Here is a 10,305-nt window from a genome sequence, read left to right on the forward strand (position 1 = left end):
TTCTCCAGCTCAATAAAGGTAGGCTCTGTATGTTACAAGTCATGTGATTCCATGACACATGTATATGTGTGTATATATATGCGATACCTGGTGACGCTGCTCAGACTGCGCTGAAGTTCCTTCTTCAGAACCACACATCATTTTAGAGAAGTTAGTTGCCACTATGGTGCCTGGGGGCTTAACTGAGGCCCAGCCTGCTACTCCAGAAGTCCAGGGTATTGCTGATGAGGTGAGTTGCAATCTATTGAAAGCCAAAGTCTCTGTGTGCAAAGGTCTGAGCCCTGAAGCCTGTGCAAAGGCTGGGAAACCAGGTGGTGATACTGAACCAGTGTTTCAACTGAAGAAGCTAGTGCTGAAAATGGGAATCCTCTTGATTGCCAGTAAGTATTTTCTCAGCATTCTGCACAGGCAGCGTACCGGTAAGATCGAGACAAACCTCCTTTTCTCTGCCTCATCCTTGTCCACAGCCAGGCATAGTACTGGCTACCTTCAGTTAACGTTTGCGTGTGGTTCAAAGGCAAGCTCTACTGTGCCAGAGCTGAGGTTGCTTGTTTGAAATTAAAGGTGGTATATTTGAAGGGAGAAGACTGTACCTGGTAGAATTAATTCCTCACTGAAGGACTTGGGTAGGACAAACCATGTGGTGGTATCCACTGAAGAAAAGAGAGATACAGGACAAGGCTATGGATAAATGGCATGTTGTCTGCTGGTGTCTAGTGTTTTCTGGAGTCACAGGTGTGATGCAGGGGCTGCTGGTGAGCCAGTGGGGCAAGGTGGGCTTGGCGCAAGGCAGGCAGGATGAGCCCAGTTGCCGTGGTGGTTGGTTGCAGGCAGCGGGCCTGTCCTAGAAGCAGCTGTATGAACACCGCCTCTGCAGATCCTCTAATGCCCTGCAGTGCCGAACTCTTAAAAGAGAGTATGAAGTGCACCCTGAGGAGCGGGACAGAAACACCACAGCATGGGAAAGGTCCTTCACCCTCCCAGTCCTGAAAGATGAACTCTTCCCCCTTTGGCAACTGCACAAAGCATAACTTACTTCCTCCTTGAGGAAACAAAACCAGGAAGTAGTGGGGCTGGACATGTTGGCCAATACTGCTGCAGATGCCTGTGCGTGCGGGGCTCCCACCTCCCTCCTTTGCTGTGCCGCAGAGGACAGAGTTTGCGTCAGCACCATTCCACATCTCCCGCAACCTTGCAGGCTAAGACCATGCAGTGATGAAATCAGACTAAGGTGACCTGGGCTGTGCATGTGGAGGGGCAGGCTACCAGGAGAGCTCTGTAAATAGGTTGTGTAGGCTGGTGTCAAGAGTCCAGTACTCTGACCAGGTTCTTTTAGATTCTCCACGTGTGGAGGGTATAATATTTAATACCAGCTTTACTTACTTGAAGATATGTGATGTTGCACGAGGTTTCTGATTTAGCAGAGTGATACAAATGTACTGGTGACACACTACAGAAGTAAGTTACTCTTAGCAAAATACAGCAATCCAATACACAGTTCAATCACAATACCGGTGTGATCTCCACTACTGCTCTCTGTAATATGCTCACGTCACGACACTGGGCATCCGGAGTCGCCAGGAGGGATTGAAGCTAGCTGAAGCCCACTATTCTCTTCAAAATTCTTTTGCTCGTTGTTTAGTTTTTACACTCTGTGTTGGGCAGAGCCACGCGTTCACTTCCCCCGTGCTGGCCTGGCTAACTCAGGGAGGCGTTCACATTCTTCATGTTTAGTATTCTTCCATTCTCAGTAACTTCTGGAAAACGAAAACAATTTACTCTTTGCTCTTTGTTTTCTGCAAGGTGAAATTTTTGCCTTGTGCTGAGCACAGGAGAGAGAGCTCTCCCTGGTCCTTTTCCTTGGAAAAAGAACACACTCCGCTGTAGAGGCTTTGGTATAGTTCGCTAAGGGAAAAATTCTTGTGGATACAAACCTTACACTGGGGCAATCCTGCCCTGCTTCCAGCCATGTAACGGTGTCGCCCTTTAATGATGCAATTCTGTGGGATTTTACACTCTGCTAAGCAGAGAAGCAAGTCATCTGGTTTGAGTGAAGTTGTGAAGAGCATCTGCGGACTTTGGGATGGCCATGGTCTATCTGCTCTTGGGATTACATGATTACTTACCTACACCTGTGCCTGGTGTCTAGTCTAATCCTTAGTGAGCTGGGGAATGTTATATATTCGGTCTCCTTGTTTTACGGCTGTTGCCTAAAACGGAGGAATGTTTTGGGTTTAAGGAGCTGTTAGATAAGAGCTTAGGAACGATATCTTTCTCCATCTGAGGATTAAGGAGCGGTCCGCCTGCCTGATTTTACTGAAGGCTCTGTCCGTAAATAACAAATGGGGAATGTTGTGGCAGATGGTAAAATGGGAGAGAACGGGCTTTGTTTTGTTCTGAATAATATCTACCAAAAGATGCTGCTTAGGAGCATGCTAGGAGCCCCCAGACAGCTGAAAGGGTTTGGTAATTGAAGTTTCCCTGGTTTGCTAGAATTAGCAGCTCCTGAGTTGAAAGTATAGCTGCTGGTTCCCTGGGATAGAAGCAGCAGGTGGGTGGTGAGGAGTGCTGACGTGCTGCTGGCTCCTCTCAGGGGCTGCCCGAGCAGGCTGCCGAGTGACACTGCGCTCCCCTGCCCGACTTTGGGAATGCCTCTGCCCTGCGTGGCCATCGGCATGGGTGCCACGTGCAGAGGAGGGGCTGTTACCCAGCGTGCAAAATACTGTTTGTGCTTCCTAGGTAACAGAAGTCAGTTTTCAGGTGACAGTCGGTGCAGCTGCCGTTCTCGAGGGAGTTTGTATCATCAGGTGCAAAGGACTGTAGTAAAACACTGTTACCCTGGTACATAGCTCATGATGCCTCAGACACCGGGCCGGCCTTTCACTGCTGCTCACAGCTGCCTCCCCTGCTACCCCACTCCTCTTTCAGCCTAGTAATTATACAAATATTTGACCTCTGACAGTACCACTGCGATTGCTGGTGAACTTAAAACTTGCCCTACGCTTTGTGTGTTTCTGGAGAAACTGTTGCCCCCTTTTTTTTTTTTTTTTTTTTTGCTTAATATGTATGTAAAAAGGCTGTAGATGTCTGAACTGTGCGTATTTGAAATCTACAGGGCTTAAACTGGGTACTGTGTATAAACACATCTGTCTGAGGTGTGAGCATAAATGCTGTCAGCACAGAGCATTGTTTCTTCTGGAACGACAATATCTGCAGCTGCTACGTAGTAAAGGACTAATGATGTTTATGCAGGTCTGGGATTGATTTCTGGCTGACAGTCCAAAGGTCGTACTTCCAGTTTGGGAGATGGACAAACATAGTTTAGTCCTGGACCACTGTAACTATTACAGCTGTTTGTATTTTGCCCACTCCTAGATGTTTAAGGACATATCTGATGTAAATCACAGCTTGATCTGCAGGGCTTCCACAAGCACTAGAATAACTTTCAGGAACTACTTGATCAGGTGGTTGTCTTGGTACTCTCAGATAACCCTGTTTATTGCAAGCCCCTAAAGAAGAACATTAAACAGATGGAGTGCACGTCTGAGGCTGTGAAACACAGCAGGGGTCCGCAGCCTCCCAGGCTGACTGGCGTGGGCGCAGGTGTTCCTGGCGAGGGGGGCTGACTTGCACCGCTGTGTAACGGTGCAGTTGACACAGGGTGTACCCTGCTAGGGAGCATGGCTTGGTACCTAGCTACGTTGACAAAGAACTTAAAGGGCAGCAGGTAGCAGTTTCCCTGTACCGAGCGGGAGGCAGTTAGCTGGACAGCTTTTGGGGCAGGGGGAAATCAGCTAGGAAGTCTAATTCTGACAGGATTTTGAAGAATGCTGGAGGAGGCAATGCTAGGAAAGAGGGCTGGAGGTCCTGGTGTAAACAGAATTATTTTGGGGGTTCTGGGTTCATTTCATTGAGGGCGATTGTTTGAAAGGATGAAAACTGGAGTGGTAGTTGTGCAAGAAAAGCCTAAGTATGAACCTGCCAACCATTTTTCCCTTTCTTTTTCCAGGTGAAGGCGGAATTGGAAAATAAGGTGAACAGGACATATGGGATCTTTAAAGCCATAATATTTAAGACGCAGGTGGTTGCTGGGATAAACTACTTTATTAAGGTTTGTATGTATTATAGGAGGGGATGCTTTGCCGTTAAACAGTATAGGTGACTTGCATAGTGGCTTATAGCAAGACAGAGAAGCAAATGTAGTAGAAAACCATCTGACGTGACTGACAGAGTTAGGGGCTATCTCCAGAGGCTTCTAAAATTCCTCTGTTTGGCACTACAGGAATAAAAAAACTTACAAAACATGCACTGTGCTTCTTCAGATGTGAATGGTAAGTTTCTTGGGATCATCTCACTTCAAGACTATAGACTGCCTTATCAGCTCAAATTATTTAAACTAGTCATAACTCTGCTCTCTCCTGTTTCCTTTCAAGGCAAAGCAGCTTTCCTATTGCCTCTGTGTCCTCCAACTGTGTTTGTTATGATGAATTTGAAGTCAGCCTGAGGATCTGATGGAGAGTTAGAGTGAATTTAATTTAATTAAAAAAAAAAAAAAAAAAGTAATGGAAGCACCTCATACACCAGCTGACTAGTTTTGCATGCAAGCGTGCGTGTTGATGTTTTGGTCCCGTGTCACGTGCTGCAAAGGTACAGCTCGCCTGCTAGTTCTTTCTATGTTTTCAAAAACCCCTTTCTTTTGTGGAGGAAGGATTAGTAATGCTTAACTTGGAGCCCTCTGATAGCACCGTTCATCCTCTACTAGAAAATCTTACCCATGGATTGAGCAGCTTTCTGTGAAGTAACGCATAAGAAATTGCTGAGCGTATTTTGCAAGTGAAGGCCGGAAAGCATTGCTTAACGGCAGGCTGGCTTTCTGGAAGTAGAGCCAACATTGCATGTGACTGCTCTATCTTAACGCCGTGTGTGTGCAGACGTATGCCTGGTAGGATACGCTCCCTTGACAAGGGTCAGAATCTTTTTATTAAAGAAATGGGCAGGTAGGGTTTGGGGGATAGTTATTCTGCAGAGGGACATTATGAGCATTTGCTCCACGCTTCTCGTATTTAGTTAATCCCAGGGAGGACAGGTGCTGCCAAACCACCTTCTTTCCCAGGATCTTCCTTAAAATACACTCTTAACAGTTATTTCTGCTCTGTGGGCGCCAGGTACTGACAGGCTACCTATTTCCTCAATTAAAGCATCATTTTTTTGAATTATTATTCACGATACATGAATATTCCTGATTATTCATTGGTACACAGGTGATTCTTGTACAATGTATGAGTTTCTAACATTGCCCAACTGCTCCCTTAGCAAATGTTGATATCAGATTGACAGAAGGCAGGTGTTTTTATGGAGAAAACGTAAGAATCATTCATTTACTTGCAGCATCTTTTTACAAAGCAAACATTTCAACTCTCCAACTTCAAGATTGTTTTGTTATACTCTATATGCTGCGCAAAATCCTAATTTTCTTTTAATCCATCGTAACACCAGCCCACCATTTAGAAGTGCTCTCTTCATAAAAACCGCAGCATGCAGATTTGGACTTCCAAACATATTTCAAGTTTTGACATTTCAATATGAAAAAAAAAGTTTACCCGTGTCACAGGATCTCCTCTTATTATCAGAGATAAAATGCAAGCCTCAGAAAATCATGACTCTTGATGACCTACATAAGTTTTGATGGCATCCTTTCTCCTCTTGTACCTTCTGGTGCTTCCACACCCAAGCAGTCCTACTCATTTTCTGTTTATGTGAGTCTGAAGGTTTATATTACGGTGTAGACAGCTTCTGCCACCAGTTACTATCCAGACTTGGGTTAAGAGCTGTTGTAGTAAAAATGGCAATAGACCTAAAATTAAGGTCCTGAGCAAAGAGATTCATCCAAGTACGTAAAGAGCATCCTTTTGTTTGAACCTGCTCTGAACCCAGGATCCTCACTTTCCCGCTGTTTTGGTTTCCAGGTCCAAGTTGCCGATGCCGACTATGTCCACCTAAGGGTGTTTCAGAGCCTTCCTTATAAGCATGAAAGTCCCAGGCTTGATGGTTATCAAACCGGCAAAACCAAAGACGATCCTCTGGTCTACTTCTAGACACAATGAGGAATGGTGCCTCACTTCTGCCAAGTCGCATGTGGGTTCTGCCTGTGTCATCAGGAAATGCATGAAAATAAAATAAGTTTTGAAAGCTATTTGTTAATCTACTGTGTGTCATCTCTAGGTCTGCTGCATGGCTAAAGCTCATGTAGGTCTGAAATACTATTCAAGGCTGTTTCTCCCACCTGAGGTACTATAGGTGCAAGACGGAGCACACCCTTTTCAGCTCCTCTTTCCAAAAGAGTCAGGCATCCTCTGAAGACAAAACGTGGGCCTCCTGAGTATGCTTCAGGCATAACAGGCTACGTACTTCAGCATGTGGCTTCTTGGGTTTGCTTTAAGCGCGTTAGATACAGGGTCTTGCCCACTCCTCAGAAAGTCAGACAGCTGGTTTCTGGCACAGGGCAATGGAGAAGCCAAGCTGTGTCCGCCCCCCTTTTAAGTGCAGCTTCACCGTATGGGACCAGGGTGGGGAGGCAGGAATGAGCTCCTTGAAGGAGCGGGAGGACGGGCCATAATAAGCCAGAGGTACGTCCTGCCTCTATTTCATATTGGGGGGTGCGTGTGTGTGGGGGGCACTCTTTGGGTTGATAAAAGCAAAAGCAGGGTTTTGCAGAGTTTATACTCCCCCACCCCAATAATCAGGAAACAGAACAGATTCCTTCTAAGCAATGCTGGTTACACGTTCACACAGAGCACACCTGCAACAAAAAAGCCCAATAACGTGTGTAAGTTTGCCATCCCCTCTGCTCTCAAAGCTGCTTGCTGTTTCTTGGGTCTGTGGCCAAGGACATGCAGCAGCGTCAGGCAGAAGCGGGCCGTTTCCTCTCAGTTCAGAGTGCAGCAACCCCTGCCCCACTCCCAAATTAATGAAACAAGGCATTGTCTAAATCCAGTTTGAGTTAGTCTTCCCCTAACCTGGTCCAGCTCTGCTGAAGGAAGTCTTCCTTTCTCCAGCCTTTCCCACTCCTCTTTGGGACCTGGAATTCCTGAAGGCAAGTCCTGCCACTAATGGCCCAGACAGAGGCAGCATTGAGTGCCTCAGCTATTTCTGTGTCCTCTGTCAGCAGGTCCCCTGCTCCACTGAGCACAGAGGGCCCACGCCTTCCTAAGCGTTCCTTTTGCTGCTGACATACCTGCAGAAGCTCTTCTTGTCCCTCACCAGATTAATGTAAAGTATTTCTAATTAAAATACAAAATAAACATAAGGTTATCTGGATAATGAAGAACACTCATGGAATAAAACTCTGAGCAACATAACCAATATTGAAAACCAGTAAAGAGAACAGTGAAACACCAGTCAAACACGCCACCTCCACTCAAGAGAAATATTTATTGTTAACAATGCAGAAATGCTTGTCCGGCTCAAGTTCCTTTCCAGGACTTTTCCCTAGGACTGAGAAAATAAGCAAGTTGTTCTTTTATCTTTTTTTTGTTTGTTTGGTTGGTTGGTTGGTTTTGTTTTTTCTGTTGATTTTTTTTTTAAACTCATACACCCTCTACTGGACGTTATAGCCTACTGCTGCAAAAGGATAAACATGGGAATGTTTCAAAAGACCATCACTCCCCTCTTTCTCTTGCTTTCAGAATCGCTTCAGCTCAAGTCTCTCCTCAGGTCGTTGCCAATAAAATACATAGTACAATTTAAATCTACAGATATACTCACAGCTGCAAAACAGCACAGCAAAGATTCAGGTTTTCCTCTTGGTCCTTCCTGCAAATACATGAGTGCCAATCTCCTTTCAGTTTCCAGGCCAGGGCAGTCCACAAACAGGACTCAGCCACAGTGTTCTGGTCAAGTTGCACTGAAGCCAGCGCAGCTACTTGGGTTTGCATTAGCGTAGGTGAAAGCAGAGCCACGTGACTCTAAAATTTAGATATTGCACAGGAAGGGAGTGGCATAAAAGCAACTGTTTTTCTCCAGCATTAAGGTTAACAACAGACACTTCCTTTTCTCCGCTGTTGGCACAGGAATCAACGTTTTGCAGCCTACAGAAAATGCACATAAGAAGCCTTAAGGAAATGCACAACATAAGCTTGCTAGAAATAAGCCAGTTCATCGTGCTTAGTCTTGCTGCTCTGGTAACTGTGGAGACTCAGCGGCTTATTCTCATGAGGAAGACTTCTGAACACCCGCAGGTGAATGAACTCATCATTGCCAACATGGACCTGCAAAGCATGAAAACCAGTGAGTTCCACAGAGTAACAGCAGCCTTCAGCAGGAGGGATGGTGTAGATTGGTGTGTTTGGAGGACGGAGAAGCAGAGAGGTGGTAAGAAAAACCATCACCTCAGGTGTGTGGTCTTGTTTTAAACCAGACCGTGAGTCCCAACTTTGTGGAAATACCACCTCGTCCTACCATGCTTGTTAATCCTCCTTGTGCCTGAGATAGCGAATAGACGGGTACGGAATCGGAGTTGCATAGAAGCGACTACACGCAAAACGCTCTAAAAATCTTATCTGGCACAAGCAGCGCTTCCGTGCTTTGATCACAGTTGCTTGGTTTTGTGCGTGGCATCGCTACAGGATGAGTCAGTGCAGGTTTGATGCTGCACTGCGTCATTACGCAGCTGGACTTCACCTAATGCAATGTTAGTGCTCAGCATCACAGATGTGTGGTTATCCCCAAAACCAAGTTTCACAAAATAACTGAAAAGTAGAAGTAATGAAAATGGGGAAGTACTCTTATCTCCATTTAAGACAGTCACAGAGATGAGCTGGGAGGTGGGGGTGGATTTTTTTTTTAATGTCCAGGTTTTTTTTTCTTAGGTTGTAATCATAAGCATCTCTCTGTGGGTAAGTAAAGAAAAAAAACACCCTTCCAAATATTATATATTAATTAAAAAGAAAAAAAAATCCCATTGCCCAGTGTCCTCTACCTTGATGAAGTAGTTTGTTCCAGCAACCACCTGAGTTTTAAACTCCACTGCAGTGAAGACATCAAATGTTTTCCCTTCTTTTTCTTCTAGCTGAGGCTTCACCTTAAGCAAACAATAGGTTATTTAAGACTGATGCAAGATTCAAGTACTTAGGACTTCAGGCCCACACTATGAGCGTGCCTCTGTACCCGCCAGGTCACTGCTGCTCAATTCCCAGACACAGAGTTCCTGCTTTTCCAAGTTTTTAAAAGATTAAAATGAATAATGTTTTGTGTTAAAGCAAGACCAGAAATCTAGACAGGCAGCAAAGCCAAGTCAGAGGTGTGATTCAGTTGTCACAGACTGACACCAAGTCTGGAGCCTCCAACAGAGAACTGCATGGGTATTCTAGAAGATTTATTCTGACAAATGATTTGCCCTGTTGATGTCTCAGCTTCCCTTCCTGTCCTGTGTAGCTAAGACAGAACCAAAAAGCCCTTTGAGATATCATCCCAGTTTCCAGCGTGCAAAACCAGTGCTCAAGGGAGTCAGAATAACTTGCCCAATACCCTGTGGGGAGGCATGAGCTCAGATGAGTTGCAGCTCTTCTTTCCCATGCTTTGGCTCTCTAGAACGTCATGGCTATATGGTAAAAAGCAGGCTTTGTTCACAAGAGTAATATGAATTAGCCTTGGGAGTCCTTGCTGCAAGCGCAGTTCTACCCAGGCCTTACCTCCTGCTGGCCTTACCCTGACCTGTCCCGTGCTCCTTTAGCATTCCTAGGCACTGTACAAGGTGGTTCTTAGGTCTCAAAATCACCCCCGCTCAGCTCATTATGTCACCCTCCCTCCACTCCCAGTGCAACAGTACCAGCAATGAGTAGATTTTCTCTTCCCAGCTATATGGTGTGCTTCCCCTTCTTCCTAAATTCAAGGGGAATAAATATATTTGCTCTCCTGCCTGAGTTCCACGTGCTTCCTTGGGGGAAAACAAGTGCCAGTTTGCCCTTGCTCAGGTGTTCTAGAGTGAAGCAGGAACAGAAACAATTCCTGCAACAGGGCATGTTCTCCCACCTGTCCAGCACTGAGAAGGTACAGGACCAAACTCTGGCGCCTTTCCAAGACAGCTCATCAGTGACCGTCTTGTCCCTGGGAGCCCTGACCATACTGCACATCATCTTTCAGAGGTAACACCTCTACAATTCCTCAGGCTATGAACGGTACGTCAGAAGATAATGATGTTTGGATGCTTTTCTACGCGTATTTTCTCCCATATGGAAATCAAAGCGCAGCCAACAACTTTGCATTCCAGGATGCGAGGAAGGGCACAGCCCCAGAAAGCACAGTGAT

The 10,305-nt window shown here is 45.7% G+C and overlaps 2 protein-coding genes across 2 annotated transcripts; one reads left to right on the forward strand and one right to left on the reverse strand.

Annotated features, from left to right (window-relative positions):
* The first annotated feature begins 90 nt into the window (after nucleotides 1-90).
* On the forward strand, nucleotides 91-6,193 carry LOC104039335 (cystatin-A). The gene is made up of 3 exons (XM_009503500.2): nucleotides 91-229; nucleotides 4,010-4,111; nucleotides 5,967-6,193. Exons 1-3 carry the CDS (start codon nucleotides 164-166, stop codon nucleotides 6,093-6,095), a joined length of 297 nt encoding a protein of 98 aa, XP_009501795.1. The 5' UTR covers nucleotides 91-163; the 3' UTR covers nucleotides 6,096-6,193.
* Nucleotides 6,194-7,412: 1,219 nt separating this feature from the next.
* Nucleotides 7,413-9,100, reverse strand: LOC135311908 (cystatin-B-like; the record flags this gene model as incomplete). Its single annotated transcript, XM_064442679.1, has 2 exons — nucleotides 7,413-8,267; nucleotides 8,978-9,100. Coding segments are annotated over 2 exons (252 nt in total), but the record flags the coding sequence as incomplete, so codon positions are not given.
* Between the last annotated feature and the right edge of the window lie 1,205 nt (nucleotides 9,101-10,305).

The sequence above is a fragment of the Phalacrocorax carbo genome, chromosome 1 (assembly GCF_963921805.1).
Source record: "Phalacrocorax carbo chromosome 1, bPhaCar2.1, whole genome shotgun sequence".
In the NCBI taxonomy this organism is placed as follows: domain Eukaryota; kingdom Metazoa; phylum Chordata; class Aves; order Suliformes; family Phalacrocoracidae; genus Phalacrocorax; species Phalacrocorax carbo.

Excerpts from the sequence above, each read along its gene's own strand:
- LOC104039335 (XM_009503500.2), top strand. The coding sequence starts at position 164 with ATGGTGCCTGGGGGCTTAACTGAGGCCCAGCCTGCTACTCCAGAAGTC. Across the intron at positions 230-4,009 it reads TCCAGGGTATTGCTGATGAG|GTGAAGGCGGAATTGGAAAA; the intron begins GTGAGTTGCAAT and ends TTCTTTTTCCAG. Across the intron at positions 4,112-5,966 it reads GGATAAACTACTTTATTAAG|GTCCAAGTTGCCGATGCCGA; the intron begins GTTTGTATGTAT and ends TTTGGTTTCCAG.